Source organism: Carlito syrichta, unplaced genomic scaffold (genome assembly GCF_000164805.1).
Source record: "Carlito syrichta isolate Samal-C Ts95f unplaced genomic scaffold, Tarsius_syrichta-2.0.1 Scaffold302616, whole genome shotgun sequence".
NCBI classification, from domain to species: Eukaryota; Metazoa; Chordata; class Mammalia; order Primates; family Tarsiidae; genus Carlito; species Carlito syrichta.
Window position 1 is genome coordinate 103,866 of NW_007246712.1, and position 20,391 is coordinate 124,256.

General features: G+C 41.6%; 1 protein-coding gene across 1 annotated transcript in view; it reads right to left on the reverse strand.

Moving 5' to 3' along the window:
• The window catches only part of SND1 (staphylococcal nuclease and tudor domain containing 1), a 365,164-nt gene that overhangs the window by 99,550 nt on the left and 245,223 nt on the right, over positions 1-20,391 (reverse strand). Inside the window, exon 13 of the mRNA XM_021711814.1 lies at positions 10,593-10,703. Coding sequence (XP_021567489.1) covers positions 10,593-10,703 — 111 coding nt within the window. The remainder of the gene's footprint in view (positions 1-10,592; positions 10,704-20,391) is intronic.

Sequence of the window (20,391 nt, forward strand, 5' to 3'; positions counted from 1 at the left end):
ATAGGAGCAACCAGAACAAAAGCACCACATCCCACACCAAGTTTCCTCTGGAACTAGAGGAGGTGGGCAAGAATCTGAGTGGCAGTGAGTGGGAACAAAGCTTTGACCACTGCAAACAATAAAGCAGAACCAAGTGGCAGGACTGTGAGGAACTCCTACAAGACAATCAAGGAAAAATGACTCGGGGAAAAGAGAAAATTAATTCTAATAGAAAAGGTTAAAAAGCAGAACAAAGAATGAAAAACTTGCTGACTTTCTAAAGCACTTCTCATTGTATTGCAGGTCACATTGGTGAATATGGTGTTTCAGTGTGAACCAAATACAGGCATTAATGAAACTTGGCAGTAATTCACAATTTCTTCAGCCTTTCTACTGACTCCCTGGCAGCCGGAGGAAGCAACAGGGTCCCACCACTTAGAAAATAAGATACAGAGCAGGAGCAGGTACAGAATGGTACGTGGAGTTGCTGAGATTATGCAGCTGCATTTTCAACAAAAATGAAGATTGCTGATAAGAAAGGCAGAAAAGGAGAGCGCGTAGACCGGAATTGAGGAGATTGAGTCTTATGGTCAAGGGGAGGTAGGTGGCCTAATGAGTCAGTAGGTATTATGAGGAAATTACGAAGGAAGCAAATAACAAAGGACTCTGGGTCATTATCTCGTCTAAAGCTAATATAAGGAAGAAATGAAGATATACGCTTTTATGCCAGGTATGACAATGTATCTGCTGGGAAAAGGACGGGAGGGGATTCTGCATTCCATGGCAGAGAACAGCCAACCCACTGCTCGGTATGAGGGGAATACACTTGCAAATGGCAAGTAGTCTCTACCACTCCAGATCAGGATCACAGAAATATCAGAGAGCTCGGTAGCAATGACCATTAGCAGTCTAAAGTCTTCTTGAGAGGACAAGGTCCCAGGAAGGTAGGATTACTTAAAACTGCCTCAATGACATTGTTTTTATAGTTTTTGCTGTCCTAACCACAAAATGAGGCCATTTTCTCTATGCAAGTTACTGATTATTTCTTCTTCACCAGAAGAAATCTGGGGAAACAATGAGAAAAAAAAAGTATCCTTAGCATGTTTTTAGAGTGCTTATAACAGGCATGCTCATCCAGTTATACTGTTAAAAACTGTACCACTGAGCAAAAGGTTTTGCAGGCTCTTTCTTTCCTGCCAGAAACAACAGCTAAATGGTAATTCTCCCATGTCATTAATTTCTTTATATCATTTAAGGTAGCTGCACAGCAAATTCATTATATATGAATGTATGGTTCAAAATGTAATCAATCTCCTATTCTAAATATTTATGTGAGTTTAATAATTCTACTATTATAAATAATGCCACAAGGAATCACCTTTTTTTTTTTGGAGTCCGAGTCTCATTCTGTAGCTCAGGCTGGAATGGATTGGCACAACCACAACTCACCGCAAATACCACCACACCCAGCTAATTATGTACATATGTATGTATGCATGCATGCATGCTTGCATGTGAGTTGGGATCTCACTCTGTCACCCAGGCTGGAATACAGTAGCATGCTCATGGCTCACCATAGCCTCGACCTCCAGGGGGGCTCAAGTGATTCTTCTATTCTATCTCAGCCTCCTGAGTAGCAGGGACTACAGGTGTGTGCCATCATGCCTGGCTAATTTTTTGATTTTTTTGTGGAGACCAGGTTTTGCTTTGATGCCCAGGCTCATTTCAAACTCTGGGACTCAAGCGAGTCTCCTGCCTTGGCCTCCTAATGTGCTGGGATTACAGGCCTGAGTCATCGTAACCAACTTATGATGAGTACCTTTAAGACAAACTGATAGGCAGCTTGCTAATTACTTCCTGGAGAAAAGGAACTGCTATATCATAGGGCAAGAAAGTGGCATTTATTTTCCACTGCTCTTTGCCTTGCCTCACGCACCCTATTTGTGGGTAACCCTTCGATTTGGATGTCCCTTTCCTTATACATCCTAGAAAGCCATGTGTATCTTTTGCAAGTATGTTTGTAATTATTTGCTTGCTCACCCAAATCACCACTAGATCATGTGTTGTTGTTTTTTTATATCCCCAATACAGTTGATAAAATATTTGTTACTGTAACATGAACAAATCAGTTGCAGACAATTTTTTTTTTGAGTTGGAGTCTCACTCTTGTTGCCCAGGCTGGAGTGCAGTGGCACACTCACGGTCAATGCAGCCTTGACCTGCTGGGCTTGGTTGATATTTCCGCCTCAGCTTTCCAAGTAGCTGGAACTACAGATGCAAGCCACGATGCCTGGCTAGCTTTTATTGTGATTTATTGTAGAGACGAGATCTCACCACGTTGCCCAGGCTGGTTTCGAACCCCCAGGCTCAGGCAATCCTTGTGCCTCGGTCCCCCAAAGTGCTGGGATTACAGGCTGAGTCACTGTGACTGGCCTGCAGAAAATTTTAATGTGTCTTTGAGTGAAAAGCAACAGTTAGATGAAGTTCAGTTTGCAGAATGGTTCTCCAATGTGAACTACATTTACTCGGACCTACTGGAAAAAATTCATTGTCATACCCTAGAGATTTGGCTCTCTGAACTTAATGAAAAAGCAAGAGGAATGGGAAGTAATCCTTCTCAACTTCTGGGCCCAAAGCTGGAGGGCGTGAGGGGGAAGAGTCAGAAGCAGCTTAGGATAAAACAGAAATGCACAAGGGAGTTTACAAGAAATTTAGATGTTAAAAATCCTGCAAATGAAAGGAAGCTATGAAGCGGATTTCCCGTTCACAAGCAGCTATAACATTCTGTGCATTGATGTATCAGTGATTAATTATTCGAACTATAGTCCTCCTAAGAGATTTCTAAGGATTAGAGCAAAAGTAGGATAGGAATATGCCGAACAGAGACTCAGCTCTCCGACCCACTCAGTCACCTGATACCACAGATGAGCCAAAGCAAGCAAGCACTGCAACATTCAAGATGATTTCACATTAAATTAGCCAAGAGCTGCTGGAGGCTACTCAGAAGGGATAGAATTAGGGAGTCAGGAAGGCAGAATAGGAGGAAGGGGAAAGAAACAGGAGTCAAAGTGAACAAAGAGCTACAACAGAGTACAGAAATCCAAAGCTTGGCCTTCCATGCCTTGTCCTCTGTTGCTTACACCATGATTCTGATTCTAATGAAGATTAAATGATTAATCTGGTATAAAAGGACACACACTTTGATTTATAGTGATGAGGAATTGTTTAGGACAGAGCTTCTCAAATTTTTAATATGTATAAGAATTACCTGAAGAATGTGTTAAGAAGGATTGCTGGGAGCAGAGCACTGAGAACTCATATTTCTTTTTTTTTTTTTGAGTTGGAGTCTCACTCTGTGGCCCAGACTGGAGTGCAGTGGCCGCTCCCGGCCACCGCAGCCTCGACCTGCTGGGCTCCGGCAATCCTTCCGCCTCAGCCTTCCAAGTAGCCGGAATTACAGGTATGCACTACCACGCCCGGCTGATTTTTTGATTTATTGTAGAGATGAGGTCTCGCTGCCCAGGCGGGTCTCGAACCCACGGGCTCAGGCAATCCACTCACCTCAGCCTCCCAAAGGCGCAGGATTACAGGCTGAGCCACCGAGCCCGGCTGAGAACTCATATTTCTAACAAGTTCCCAAGTGACAATGGTATTGTTGGTCTGAGAACCACTGGTTTAGGAAAGTGGATTATAAGACACTGAAGAAAGTCAAGGTCAAGTGTTATCACTGTATTGTTGCAATTTATTTAGGATTGGAATTATATTCCCAGTGTGGAAATCTTCAAATGTATCAGATATTTTGGGGTTGGTGAAAGGAGCAAGGGCCTCTTAGCCAAGAGAACAGTTGAGATGGGAGAGAAGTGGCAGGCTGTTCTGGACTGATATGTGGTTGTAGCTGATCATTATTTTGGGAGGCCGGGGTACGGAAGAACACGATGACCAAATCATCTAGGAAGTTTAGTCCAGACCAACTTCCTCCCTGGAGAAATACAACCAGTGCAGAATCATGACTAACAATGATTAAACAGAGAAGATCAGACAAGGAGGAATGCTTCCCACTAGTCCAACATTTCACCATGGACTGCAGGACTACCCATAGCTTGGTACTCAGGATAGCAGACAAAGCTAATTCCTATTCCTCACACTAGTCATCAAGAAAAGGCTCAGGGCTTGAGTTACATCAAAAGGAACTGGGGGCGGGGAGGAAAGAGAAGCATAGGATGGAGGGAGTGAACAGATCCTCTTAATATCCTGAAGGAGAAAACTATTTGGAAATGGAGACATTATACAGCTCTCCAGAAGTGGCCATTTGTGCTGCCTTAAATGCAGATTGATTACTGCTATTTGGATGTTGAGTGCATCATCTTTTCTGAAGAAAGGGAAAAGCTAAATTTCCCCACATTCAGCTGCATCGTCAAATCACTTCCCCACGCCAGCTCTTTTAATGCATTTTCCTGTTACCACAACCACTTGCAATAGCTGATCTTCCCTATTCCCCAGCAGTGACCCCCCCCCCCACTGCCACGTGCTGAATCCGATTAGCAACCTCATGATGGCGGCACCTCACTGCAAGTCCAAAATGTAGTGGGGCTATGCATTTCCAGAGCTAAAGAAGAAAGGAAGCCATCAGAATATGTAAGAACAAGGCCAATCTCCTTTCTCCATGCTGGATTCCAACCTGCACTGGCATGATGTCATGCAGTTGGGTGAGGAGGCCAGTGCCAAATCACTCGACTCCTGCTACCTATGATGCTTGAGCTAAAGACCCAACAGTACCCTGGCGTTACAGGAATCTATGATTAAACCTCAAGTGAAAGCTCTGTTTTTCACAGTATTCAGTAAGTTCTAGTTTTATTTAAAAAGAATTTTCACTTGTTAAGGTCATTAGATTGAAAGTGAGAAATCTTGGTTTATTTAAAGCTGTACCATTAAACTATTGAGAAGATAAGAACAGAGGCTGGACATAAAAGATGAATTTCAGGAAGATGCTCTCATGGGAAAATTTAATAGAAATGAGAGATGGAATAAAAAAGATGTAAGGCAAGCAGTGTTAAAAATAAAAAGGGAGAAAAGAGGAAGGGCTAAGAAAACAGGTAAGAAAAGGGAGGAAATAGAAAAATTGCCTTATCCTGAGAAACTATTCAAAGTGTTTAATGCTTATCCTTCTACGATTATAGGATTTCTAAAGGTCTATAATTTTTTTGTTCACTACTATTACCCCCAATGCCGGGGACCCAGGATACACTCAAGAAAATGAGAATAAGAGAAGAAATGAATTTAAAGTCATCACATGGGACATAAGCCACCCTTGGACAACTGTTCCTGACAGAGGAAAGACATGTTTCTTGGAGAACTGATTAACCATATATCTAAACCCTGTGATAGGATATATCAGTTTTGAAATTTCAAAACACACACAAATCCGATGCCAATTTTCTCAATGGATTGGTACAGAAACTTGCTTCTTACCAAGACATCTGCAAATCACAACTCTGCAAAATCAGTGTGCTGACCTCTTCCATTTAAGTCCTCAAGTTCTATCTTTTAACTTCACAACAGAAAGTACTGGCAAGAAACCCTCTTCACATTCTGCTGGTAGCCAGTACGTGAATGCCATTAAAAATGAAGATACAGATATGAAGGACCCTACCAACAGTTATTTTTGCTGCATCCCTCTTAATAATGACCGCTGATATTGCTGATATTAGGAAAGAGTTACCAACACGTTTGTAGTCTTTTGACTGAAGTCTGTGATGGAAATACCAGCAAAGATTTCCTAGAGGTTCAAGCAGAGAGAAGTCTACCGTAGGAGGGTGCTGCCAATCACACTGGAAAAAAGCAAAAGACCAGCAGTTACAGGGTTTGCAGCCTGAAGATGCAGAAGTCAGCAAGGCAGAGCATTAGTTCTTTGTTTTTTAAAAAGAGCATTTGCTCAATCAGAAAAAAGAGTCCTTGAGGGGACTGGGTAGATAGGGAATCAAGGCAAAGCTGAGATGAGGGCAGGCTCATGCTTGCCTCTCAAAGACAGAGGACAACACCATGGTTTTCTGAGTCTGCAGTGTGCCAGGCAAGAAATAGAATTCACATGAAAAGATAAGAAAGAGCCTGCCCTTTTCTCTTCTCCTGAGATAACCCTAACCTCATTATGTATGTCCAGAATGAATCTAAATTCATTTAAATCTGCTCAGACACCAGATTGTTCAATACAATTGCTTTCCCACAGTCAAGCTGGGGCATCAATTTCTTTTCTGAATATATACAGCCTATCTTGAAATCACAAAATCTTAGAATTAAAAGGTATCTTAAAGGAATAAAGCTCCAACTTCTGAACTAATGTAACTTCTGTGTTTTCCTGCGATGAGCCACAGATTCTAACAATTTCTAGGAATTCTTCAAATATTACCTTTAAAATAAAGCTACTGGTAGCATCAGGAGAATACACGTAGACGGTAGGCACACAGGCAGGCTTTGAAATGACTCTGATCATTACCGACTTGTCTTCAGTATCCCTAACATGCCCAACTTGAAAAACATTTAGTAAGATCATTAAATTCACATTCTGGCTTCTCTAAAATAAAACTGGATGTATTATACCAAATACATGAGCTAGAGTATAGGAAGGATAACACTCCAGAAAGTAAGAAGGTCACATGGCGACTCACTGTCTTGGAAATACCGCCAAAGGGTACAGGAGCTATGTCCTGGAGGAGCCAAAATTGCCACCTGAAGTGTAGAAGGTTCAGCAAGACCAGGGAGGAGCAGGCAGTCACCCAGAAATACTGATGTGAAACTCACATGGACATTCTGGAAAGGCAATGCGGGGATCAAATATTAGGCTCCCACAGAACAGTAAAGATGGCTCACACTTCCTCAGGAGTCCATATGGTACCTCTAAAAAGAGAGACTAAGTTCAGGAAGGTGAGAGAGAACTAGGGGTCACCCACACCTAAGTACTTTTTCTGAATAAAGTGGAGGACACACATGATGGAGCTCTCAGAACCCTGGACCCAAATCAAAAGCTTTTCAATGGAGCCCACCAGAGAAACAAGACCTGATTCGAGAATAGACGAGAAAACGCCAAACCTTATCTTGCCAGAACACAAGGTAGTGAGGGAGGAGGCTACTGATGATAGACAACTGAGTTGGAAAGGAAGACTGTCTTTTGGGGATTTTAGTTATCCTTTAAACAAAAAAGACGTATTTCTTCCTCTAGATGGGCTGTGGATCTAAGACATAATGAAGGTTTCCTGAAAGCTGACGGACATCTGAATGAAGGAGCCTTTAAGGGTGAGCAAACCGAACACAGCTGCTCATGTGGTAGAGGCTGTTTCTAGCAGGCAGGTGGATATGCTCGAAAGCAGCAGGCAAGCTGCAAATTGGTATTCTTTTTTCCCTCCTGCCTTATCTGGTCTCCCAATGAGTGCCTACCGCATCGCTCCCTGAACTCCTGTGAGATGCTCTGAGAAAGGTTGGCAGATTGCACCCCTTTGCTGAGGAAGCAGGGGCTGCAGTACTCTGAAAAAGCTCGAGAAAGCTCATCAACTTCTAGGCAGGCAGCGGTGCTGACCTGAGAAACCAGACAAGTTTAACAGGCTGTCCTTTCGCCAAAGCTTATAACGTCTCCCTACAAGGATTAATGGCCAAGCAGCACACTGGAAAACAAAGTCAATGGAAGAGCACTCTGTACCAGTGCTGATAGCACCAGTGATATCCAGAGATAAACTGGAAAACTAGGGCCAGGGTCAAAGAAATCTGTCAGAATTGCTACTCTGGTGGAGAGGGACTATCAGAATGCTGGCCTTGCTACATTCTCTTCGCCTATCTACTATTTAACTAAAGAGTTTCAGAATGAATGACTGATATGAATGCAGCAGATGTTATGAATTTGGCCTTTGTCAAAGCATTAGATGCAGTACCTTTAGAAATTTTACTTGGGAAATTAATTCAAAGTGGATTGGTTCATACACAATCACTGAAGATTAAATAGTGGCTGAAGGATGATAAACAAAAGACAGTTAAGTGACAGCCTACAGTGAGAGACTTGGGGTCAACACCAAAGCCATTCTTGTTTAGGGGTTCTATTCAGGGCCCAGTAAAGAAGTAAACAACTCGCTAATGAGATCTGCAGAGGATGCAAAGCTGGGAGGTAGAGAAACCATATCGACAGGAGCATAAAATCACAAAGCAGAGTTCAACTGGAAAAAAATACAGCTAATCTTCCTAGGGGAAAACAACCCTACACTCAGCTAATATTCAAGAGACGGGCAGCATAAGAGGCCAAAGAAGGATGTAAAAGAGCTCTGACATGCGGTGAGGTGACAGAAGCCAGTAAGAAAGCAAAGGGGCCATGGGAGTGTGCCATGGGGGAACATAGTGCTGTGCACAAAGGCAAACTCAAACATTACTAGTGTCAGAGCCAGGTGGTCTTGAAAAGAGGTCAACTCCATTTTCAAAAGAGTGGTACATTCTGCATAGAAAATCTTTCTTAATGGCTACAAAGCCACCATTCGTATCCAGCAGGTGTTCTGATCTTTTTCGCATCTGACTTCACCTCCCCGGGGGTTAGCATCTTAAGGATAGCACTGGGCCACCATCCTGGGCTCGCTGACAATGCTGTTCTGAATGAAACCCACTCACAGTTTATGACAGATATTTCCCCCATTCTTTACGAAGCCTGTGTTACCTTATGGCAATACCTCACAGGCTTAGGAAAGTGGTTAATTTCTCTCCATTTACTCAACCTGCAACAGTGCAATGACCCCCGAAGCCAATTTTTCCACCATCAGCCTGAAAGCAATGGTTCAACACAATTATCTCTGGGCAATTCAATGCTTTAGCAAGTAATCATCTTGTTACATTACTTCAGCACAAATTGAGCACCAAAGAGGATACTTTCTTCTTAAAAACTAAAACTTAAAAAAATGTCACTATCTATGCATACTCATTAAACATTATAGCATAACATGGTTACTTCTAACAGCATAATAAGAGAGCTTATACTGGCCTCACTTTCCAGAGCAGCCTTGCAAACTATTTCCACACTTACCTGCCTGTCAGAATTAAATATTCACTAGTGGCAGTTTGAACCCAGTGTGGAAAACATAAGTATATATCCCATCGTATTGCTAAGTGCTCCACTCTAAAAATGTTTAATCTATTCTTCAAGTTGCCATCACATTGGGCTGAATATGCCCACCATGGACCCACCCTGAATCCCACCTGTAGTTTAGTGATTATCCATTTCCTAGAGGAGCTAGATGATCAAACAGTACCAAGAAATGTGAAGCCACATTCCTCATCACAGGTTATTTAAGCCTACCCAGCTTAGAGAAAATATAGGTAGGGAGAAAAGAAAGTAAGAGAGGAGGTTTATGAGAAACACCAATTATTGACTGTTTATCATGTTATTTTTTCCAAAGGTCACTAATGAGCCTTAAAAAGTCAAAGATATGGGTATTTTCATTGGACTCTTTGTACTTAAGAATCAAGTCCTAGACAGGGTCTATTGGGAAACACAGGAAAGAATCTAAAACCCATAGCAGCCTGACAGACTGATTTCTCAGCTGACATTCTGTGTGACATTCTATAGATGCTCTATCCATCAGGATGTGACATCATGTTAGAGGTAAATGTCACATATCAGGGCAATGTTCTGGGCCAAAGAGCAAGAGAAGTGATCTCAATGACAAAGTCTGAAGCTGAGATTGGATAACATGTGCCCAAACTCACTCCTCTCCTAACAGTAGAGAATAACCTGATAATCATCCAACTCCTAGAACTAAACAGGTCCTAGAAGCTACTGAAAAACTGCTAAGTGAGGCCAGTTCCCATGATCACGTTTAAGAAATGGATATATTTTGGTTGAGTCCAGGCAGTTTGCTGAGCTATCCAAGTCAGTCAGCAATAAGTGGCTCTCTTCTTGCTCTGTTTCCCAGTCAGTCCAGAAATCACTCAACTACCATACCACTCAGCGATAAAAGTCTTCCTGAGTAAGAGCCCTGAAGAATGTCAGTGGCAAGAAATACTACTGAGCGGTATGCATATCCTTGGGGCAATCAGTCACAGGGATGAAGGACAAAAGTAAAATGTCACAGGGCTTCTCAAATGCTCTCCTGCCAGCCTCAAAAGTGTTTGAAACCAAAACTCATTTCCTATGAAATGTTTTCATTTCCTTTGTACATGACAAAAGGTCTAGAGGTGTTGAATGGGAGGGGCTGGGAACAGAAGCCTCCAGAGGTAAGAAACAGGGGCAATGGCACTGTTCTCCTCGGAGGGCTTCGCAGTCTCAGGAATAAGATAAAGATATCTTATAAAGGGCTCATCCATGCTTTCTTCTTGAAAACTAAAGAAGCCACATAGGGAAAACATATCTAATATATACCTATTTTACATATTTTGAAAAAATGGAAGCCCAAGTATATGTAACCAAAGTTAGACTGCAAGCTCAAAGTGTGTCTTTCTCTTCAGGGGGAAAATCTGGAATAATAAAAGAATACAAGCTTTCTCAGGTATACCAAAAATGTACTCCAACACATTCTGCTCAGGTATACACACGATAGTGGAAAAGAAGAAAAAGTGGAGCCGTGGGTCCCAGTGTGTTTTTTTCATCTCACCTGGCCTCTGCAGCAAGCAGTTCATCATAGTGTGAGGATCTCTGGTCATCATCCTGCCGGTATCTGATCACTGTGGCTAGACCCTTGCTGACAAGAGCCTCAGCGATGTTTCTGCAAAAGAAAAGATAGGTCAGTGAGCACTAGAAGTGCATATGGGGCTCAGTCAACAGAAATAATAAGTTAGCACCTGGAGGTCTTTACACATTCTGGCAGAGGGAGGGAGAAGGCAAAGTTTCAAGACCAATGAGTTGCTAAGCTAGAAATCCAAATAAAAGGTCAAATAACAAAGTTTCCTAGCTCAGCATTTTTCTCGTTAGTACAGTCAGATGCTATATCAATCCATATATTAAAACTAGCAGAAAATATCTGTAAAAAGCCCACATTAGGCCAGGCTATTTACAGATTGTTATAAACAAGTCACTACCCTCAAGAAAAGTCTGCTCTAAAATATTAGGCACACAGATAAAAAACTGAACACATAAAAGCATGACCTAAATTTCTCAAAATCTCCGTTTTAGCCTATATAACAACTAGAAAATTTCTTGTTTTAGTTTAGCAATGTTAGAAGCATTAGTTTACCAGAACAGTCAAAGTGTTTTTCTTCTCATAACTCCGGAGCATGGATCTTCCACCTAAAGGGGGCTTGGAGAAGCTAGGAACCATGAATGAATTGGAGAGAAGAGGGCAGGTGGGAGGGAAGCATTCTAGTAAAAAGGAAATTCTTCATGAAAAATGAATTGAGAGGGGCAACAAAGAAAGTTACAAGTTTAAAATCTGAGATGACCAGTTTTGGAACAATATTCCAAGGGGCCTACAGAAGACATCAGGTTAGAATCTAACAAAAAACAATTCTCAAGTGCATATACTCTTCTTTTTATTCACCAGAATAAGAAAATTGCTTCCACTTGGGAATGAGAAGTGCTGCTCTAAGTGGCCTGTATCTATTAGCTAGAGAAGAATGCCTGAGAAATAACACTACGACACCCAATGAGACACACTTGCATGGTTCCTTCCCAGTCTGGAAAGGGAACTTAGTTATGAACAATCAAACTGCAAAAACAGATTTTCAAAAATTAAGTATAATTAATTGTAGCAAATACTGAAAAGCAAGAGGCATGATATTATTACGGGAGAGTGGTGGTTATGTCTTTCTTTGTGTCTGTCATAATTACACCAAAGGCCCCACTCAAACCATCTGGCTCGCTACCCTTTGGGGAGAGGGTATGGTGAGCACTAGGCTACTGTGCCATATGCTATGATTTAGTATTGTTTGAAAATGTAGCTCACTCTTAACACACGAGTGGTTCTTAGAAAGTCATACTGTGGGGCTGCTGAGAGATGAACTAACCATGGTCTGAGCATGTTTAAGCCATTTAGGGTTCTATTCATCAAAACCCAGGAGAGCATACTTTTTAAAAAGAAGAAAACACGTGCTGGTAGAGAAAGGAAGAAAAGATGCTGAGAGTGATTATCTTCTCATTATATGCCCCTCTATTGCTTGTTTATCTACTGCCAGCACGATATTAATATCTCCAAACTGCCACGGAATTAGCACTTCTCAAAATCCACTCCCACAAAGAGGCTGCTTTGCTGGCCATCCTGTCTCCTGAGTCACCACAGAAGTGTGCTGGCAAATGCTGTCATCTTCCGAGAACTGGGTTTGGCAGCATGGAGAAGGCAACGGCCCCAAATCAGCAGATGTAGATGTTGATACATGGTGAGGATTTAACTAAGGTTGTCACCAGGAGCCTTAACAGGGAAAGAGAGAGGCTCCACCTAACAGAGAAAGCCGGGGAGTGGCATGGGTGACAACTCCACTTTTGACAGTTTGAGATATCCTGGGCAGTTTTAAATGCCAAGGGGACAAAGAATTATTTGTGACTGCATTTTGAATTACTGAGCATTGACATTTTGCAGTCAATACATGGAGTCTGAAGGAGAAAGTGGGAACAGCAGAGTAGGTAAGGAAAAATTCACATGAAAAGTTTCTCTAGAAAAAGCTAGAGAATACTAAGCAAACCAACACAAATGTTTAAGGATCCACTCCTGTTAATGTTGTTCAAATCAATTCATAGAATTACTGAGTGCCTGCCTATCCAGGAAAGATACGAGGCCACAAATCTTTCCCTGCTCTTCCAAGCCCTGCCCTCTTTATCCCATCAGCAAATGTCTACAAACCAGTTAAGACCGGCCATATGGAGCTGCTGAGGCCTGAGAGTCCCAGATCCTCCACACTCTGCCCACTACTTTCCTCTCCCTTTCCTTTAAAGTTTAGCATCTAAGCCATGTTCTCTCAGCTTCTTATCCCTAATTATAGATTTCTCCTGGAGGAACAGTTGTGGTGCTGGTACTCAGCAGTAGGGAGAGTAAAAATACACGAAATAATAATAACTGTCGTTACTGGGCATTTACTACATGCCAGGCATGTGAGAATCACATGTATTGCCTTCTTGGTGCATCCCCATGGGACATACCATCACACAATGTGGCAGTTATTCACTTACTGTCTTTCTTGGTAAGTGATGAACTCTGGGAGGCCAGAGACCACACTTTTCCTGCTCTGTACCCCAGTACTGAGCACAATGCTTGGCATAAGGTAGACTGCAAATGATTTTCTGAATGAGATTATTTAGCTCATCTAGAATACTAAAAAATAATTTTCTAAAAATGTAGCACAACCGAAACACAATCTTTCCTTTTTGTTTTAAAACATCCTGAAAAATCTGAAGTGCTCCTTAAAGTATAAGAAAAACACCTGACCATTTTGGAAACATAGCAGTGGAACATTATTTTCCTAGCCTAGTTTGCCCAGATAGAGTCAAGGACAGTCACTTTCTACATGCCTTCCCAGCTTTTGTCTTTCTCCTCCCAATTATCTGATACTTCAATTTATTTTAAAAATTTTTTTTATCAATATTTTTTATTTTGATATTGTGGGGTATAGTTAAGGGTTAGGTATACAAATATGCTTCATTCCGGCCCCCTTGGTGATAACAGGTGTCTCCCCGTCCCCAGACAGATGTTTACTACCATTAGTCCCACCCCCTTCCCCTCCTCCCATTGTTTCTCCCACCACTGTCAGTCATTTTCTTATGGTAGTGCATTGGATGATCAAGGTCCACTATATGAGTGAGAATATATGGTACTCAGATCTTTGTTTCTGTGAGAGGTCACTTAGTATTATAGACTCTAGTTCCATCCAGGTTGCTGCGAAATTCATGATTTTGTTCTTTTTTATGGCTGCGTAGTATTCCATCATGTATATGTACCACATTTTTTAAATCCAGTCCTCTTGATACTTCAATTTAAAAAAATAAATGAAAGGGATAGAAGGAGAGTGCAACAGATCCATGTACTTGACTGTCTCATTCATCTTTTTTGGCTGCTAATGAAAGGTCGGGAGATTTTCCCCAGGCTAAAGATGGCTCAGAACCCGACATTCGTGTGTTGAGCAGTTGTCCAATAAGAAAAGAGAACATTAAATTGTGTGCTATGATATTATGTTGCTTTAGACAAATCTGTAAGTTCTGTTTTCTTGGGTGTATCAGTAATTTTACTCCAATTACACATCTGGCCTAAATGGATAATTCACAATCAGCATATAAAAAGGGACCTGACCATCTTGGAAGTTTAGCAGTCATCTCTTTTTGTATCAGCTAGAAATACGAAGAGAATTAGTCCTGGGATTGAAATCCTTCTCCAAACTAAAAGAGAAATATAGGGTTCTATTAAAAGTGAACAATTTCCACTAGGCATGATCAGGTGTTACTGATATAAAAAAAAAAACAAGCAACAAGGCTTGCTCAGAAGATCTACAAGTGTAGTTGACATCTTCCCTTCCCACTTCTTTCCACAGCAAGCAGGCTGTAATCAGCTCATACTTCCCCATTATAACATGTGGGGTCCTATATTATGACAACACAGAGAAAAGGTGTCCAATACACATACAAGAGAACAGAAATCCTAAGGAATAAAGTCTCAGTGACAGTAGACTCTAGTTGTTGGCTCAAATTTTTGTCTGCTTTCCCCACCTCTACCAATATTGGAAGTAACAAACAATATATTGATAGGTCAGATAATTGTCTAAAAGTGTTAAAATTACTTTAAAATGTGCATTTGTGCATGTGTAATTCTGAAACCATCTAAACGTACAGAAAAGTTGCACATGCTGGACAACTTTAAACCCTCTTCTTTAAACCACTAGAGAGGAACTACCTGTTGGACGCACCTCAAATAATTTATTGTGCAATTCCTAAAAATGAGCACAATTTTCTACATACTCAAAAATGAGGAGAATCAGATATATTACTACCATCGAATTCACAAACCTACTCACAAGTGTTCCTAAGAAATACTTAGAGAAAAAGGATCTACTTCAGAATACAGTACAGCATTTGGTGGTCATGTCTCTTTAGTTTGGAACAGTTCTCTTAAGTCTGTCTTTACTACCATGGCCTTGACAATTTTGAAGAGTACAGTTCAGTTATTTTTGCTTGTCTGCTGCTTCTTCATCATATTAAAAGTTATACTCTGATGCATAATTTATTGATGATGCTAATCTTGATCATTTGATTTGGGGAGTGTACAAGTTTCTCTGCTATAAAGTTACTCTTTTCCTCTTTTAATAAATAGGTATTTTGGGGGGAGACATTTTGAACTATATAATCTTATCCCTCATCAAACTCCTGAGTTATTAATTTACTTATCTGTATTAGTATGAATTCATAGAATCTCATTTTGTCCAAACAGTTATAATTCACCCTGCTGTTCTTTACTTTGATGCTCAAATTGTTCCCAGTTTGGCCACTGGGAACTGAGACAATCTGGCTTCTGTGTCCTTTGGACAAGTCTCCCATCCTCTTTGAGAACTTCTCTGCTTTCTGGCACAGCAATATGTTCCAGGCTTATCTTGAGTTGTCTTCCCCAACTCTGGAGTTAGCCACTTACTTATATTTATTTCTACATCTATTGAAAACCAAGTGTGGCAGTCATGAAAATGCACCTCTTGGATCGACAACTGCAGGAAGCATAATTGACTGACAGTTCAGTTCCTGTGCTTTGAAACCCATCACTGCTTTTTCAGCCAAGACTATGTTTCCCAACAGCTATTCCCAGCCAATAGCTGAGCACAGCAGAGGTCCTAAGGCAGGTCTATTGTTAACAGATATGGGACTCCTCAGGTGGGCAATTCTGACTCCCTACCAGCTAGAAGGAAATTCTTTAGAATTGCCCCACAACTTAGACTTTTCCTATCCAATTTTCCGCCATCCTCACCACCCCCCAGTCCTTCTTTACAGGGGGTTTGACCCACACTACTGTCTGAGGGCTCTCCCAGTTTTCAGTGGCTCCCTTCCCATCATCCCTCAGATGAGTCAATCTCTTGCAAATCCAATCCTTGGCACTTGCTCCTTGGAGAACCTGAACCCACATACCATGAGTTCACACAAGTATCTACAATTCCAATTCACCACTACAGGACAGAGCTCACTCTAGTTCTCTTCCTTTTCATATATGTAACTACCTCCTCTGACAGCAAAGAACCAGGGTTTATCCTTAGTTCTTTTACTAACAGGAGCAATCCCTTTGAGTGTAACCAACACTGTATTACTGACATCAACCTTTTCCCGAGTGGATGCTCAGGCTGAACGCCCTGTCACTGAGCCACCTTCCCACCTGGACATTTGCACCCAGCTTGGACTCTGTGTGAACACACCTAACCTTCCTATGGGCTCTGACACTTCAAGTCAGACTACTCCCCTGAGCATGCCTCCTTTGATCTGCCCTAATTTCTTTAAGACTGAATTGTTTCCAATCGGCACCAACCACCCACTAACTTTCTATAGAGCCAAACCATGAAGAGAGAGCCTCTTAAGGCTGATCTTATTGCTGCTGCTTTTTTTTAAAAGTTGGAGTCTCACCCCGCTGCCCAGGTTACAGTGCAGTGGCCTAATGATGGCTATTGCAGGTTTGATCTGCTGGGCTCAGGTGACTCTGCCACCTCAGCCTTGCAAGTAGGTGGGACTATAGGTCTGTGCCATCATGACCAGCTAATTTTTTTGATTTATTATAGAGACACGGTCTCGTCACGTTGCTCAGGCTAGTCTCAAATCCCTGGGTTTAGGTAATCTTCTCGTCTTGGCCTCCCAAAGTGCTCGGGTTACAGGCATGAGCTCACACTCAGTCTGAACTTGCTTCTTCATGGGCAAACCATAACTATGTGTTATGCATCTGCCTGTCCAGTTGTAATCACAGCTAAAGGTAATGCATATTTCAACTATGACAATAAAAATAAAGCCTTCCGCATATACAGATACACTCTGGATTGAATGGATAGAGACATCGTATGGGTTAAGGTAGAAACATCTTTTACCCACTGAAAGCTCCATAAAAATCAAAGGGAAAAAAGCAGATTAAAAGGAGAAAAGGCATATAAATTTTTATTTTAACATGCATAGCATGGGGCGTGGGGATTACAGAATGATTACCCGATAACCCAGTGTAGTACAGAAGCTTACATACTCTTTTTCATGGGAGGTGGAGGAGATGGGGAATGCAACAATTCCTTTGAGGGGCAGTAAATCATGAGGAAGAATGGACTAAGAAGGTGGAGGGTGGTGCTGCACACGAACAAAGGTGGTCTTATTAAGCAGAGTGTCTACCACTTAATCCCTTGGAGCTGACCTCAGAAGAATCGATGAAAAATGTATCTGAGCATGGTGATGTCTGCTTGTCTCCACTATACTCTAGTGATTCATCTGCCCTGGCTATCTGATGAAGTCCCTAGGTAGGGAACTTAAAACAACTGCATTTCTGTTAGAAAGAAGCTTTCTTAGTCAAACAAAATTTCAGAGATAACTGCTCCCTCCTTCTTGAGCCTGGAGGAGTTGTGGTGGGGGGTGGGGGGACAGAAAGTTAGAGGGACCATGATTACCAGGCAGCTTCTAAGACTTTTCTGCATGTCAAAACATCAGCCTTTGGAGTATCAAGTTCTGAGCCCCAGCATTATCAAGAGTGGTCATAGGGGATAATACCATAACTCTCCCTCACATACCCACCTCTTCATTCTCCATCTGAAAAAGGATAACTGATAGCTCAGTAGTTCTGGCTCACGGATTTTTATCTAGCTCTTCTAGCTTAATATTTTCTACTTAAAAACTATCTACATTTTATCAGTCACTAAGGTGTCCATGGAGATTACAAAACAGAATATTTTCCATAAGGCAAACACATGTGGGCACATATTCGGAATAAAGTAAACCCCTAAAGAAAAGCTTCTGCAATACATTTTAGTAAAGGTTAAAGAAAAGGACTGAAAGATAATTAACAGTGCAGTATTTTCATAATACAGCATCTCCTTATCCACAGGGGCTATGTTCCAAGACACCTGGTAAGTGCTTAAAATTGTAGATAGTACTGAACCCTAAATATATTGTTTTTTCCTATACATCTGTGATAAAGTTTAATCTATAAATTAGCAACAGTAGGAGATTAACAACAATAACTAATAATAAAATAGAACAATTATAACTATGACAGCATCAACAGTCAGTCAATCTAATAACTGAAATGGCTACTAAGTGACGAAGAGGTAGGACTTATATACAGCCTGGATACACTGGACAAAGGGATGATTCACATCCTGGGCTGGAGAGTGAGATTTTATCACTAGATGGGGCGAATCAGGAAGGTGTGCAATTTAAAATGTGTGAATTGTTTATTTCTGGAATTTTCCATTTAATGCATCCAGGCTTCGGTCCCACATAATTAAAGCTACAGATGAAGGGGAACGACCATAGTCATTTCATCTATACTAGAGCTGCACATCTCATGTGGGTACATGCATGTGCTCACATGTAACACATACTTACTATATAATTTCATTATAATACCTTTAGGGCCTCTGATCAAACTTCATAAACTAAGCACAAAAGGCATGCCCCCCCCACCCCCATGACTGTTTACTGTGAGACATCAGACATATGCCTGAGGCCTGTTACCCATGACTGCCAAATGCTCTAATGTCTTAATGCTGAAAAACTGCCTCTGCTTCCTTTACACATTGGCTGAACAATTGCCACAAGCACAGGCATTCTCACAAGTGCTGGGATGGAGATCCCTGGTTGAAAGAGCTTCAATATTGATTTCTGACATACCAGGTGGCTGATCCCATTTCTCGTTAGCTATTCAGGGGATGTACTACTGTAAGGCTGATCAAGAAGGGAAGCTACAGGGTGCTGATGTCTTTCTTTGCAACTAGGATAGAGGTAAGTAAGAGAGGTTACCACAGGATTCAATATGGAGGCAGAAACCTCAGAAGATTAAAAAACTGTTTTCTTAAGAATATTATTCCACCTTTGCTCATATGTATGGAGGATATGGGCTCCCCATCCCAAAAGACAGTGAACGATATGGAAAACGCCTAATGGTCAGCATACTCAAAGCCAGACTCCCCTTAGATCTGCGCTACAAGTTGACACCAAGGTCCCTAACACGCATGCTCTTTCAGGCAGGAACCTGACCATTTCAAGCTCGAGACAGACTTGGCTTTTGTGAAATCTATAAAAGGTAAGAGCAAAATTCTAGATGCAAGATATCTAGAGACAGCAAATATCTTTTAATAAGTCACTATTTTCCAACCTACCCTCCAACAAGGAAAAAGTCCTACAAAACAACAGGCAACTTTCCAAGAGCTGGTATCGTGGCATCTCCGAGGTGTCACACCATAGCCCTCCCATCCAATGCTTTTTATTTCCCAGTACCCACTGGCTGAATTCCTGTGACTCTGAATCGCTGATGTTTTGTCTCCTTTCCTTTCTTCCTATATATCCAGGAGGCATTTCTCACTTAACCAAGCAGCATCCGTAGACAGGAGATTCTGTTTTGGAAGCATCAATAATCAGAAACACTTGCGGTGGCACACATCCTTTACAGATTTACTAAATCTCTCTCCCACCATCTTCACTATTTTTTCACTTCCCTCTTAAACTTCTGTAGTTCTAAAAATGACTGAAATTGATTTTAAAATCCTTTTACACTGATTAACAAGTCCTTTTCTGTTTAACAATGCTGTCACCAGGATGGCCACCAGAGGACCAAAACAGTGGCTAGAGATGTTGCCAGCATTCACAATATAGGCTGAAAACAAAGAGGAAGATTCAAATGCTTCTACATCCCTAGCCAGGTTTTAGCAACTAGGGTGAAGTGAGGAGAAAATCAAGGATTGCCAAAGAGCTGCAAAGAGCATTATGGCACAAGAAATCTTGGGGCAGAGTAGCCTTGCTGCAAGCTCTGAAAGTCGAGTCTTTCTTTGACAACCCACCAGCCCAGCTGTGGTTATATGGCAACATAAGGCATGGCAAGATCCACTGAGAGCATGACCTAAAAAAGACAGACTTATGAATGGGCACATATGAAATTAAACCTAAAAGCAAATCAAGCTAAAAAAGTACTCTTCCAGACAAATCTCTTCAATAAGTTTTAGTTTGTATTTAACAAGCCTCCAGCTATGTACAGGTTTGTGGTTCTAAGCATAACTAAGAGTTGAGAGCGTTTTCTTTTTTTTTTTGAGTTGGAGTCTCACACTGTCACCCAGACTAGAGTGCAGTGGCCGCTCCCGGCCACTGCAGCCTCGACCTGCTGGGTTCCGGCGATCCTTCCACCTCAGCCTTCCAAGTAGCTGGAACTACAGGCACATGCTACCAGGCCCAGCTAGTTTTTTGATTTATTGTAGAGATGAGGTCTCGCCAAGTTGCCCAGGCGGGTCTCGAACCTGTGGGCTCATGCAATCCACTCACCTCAG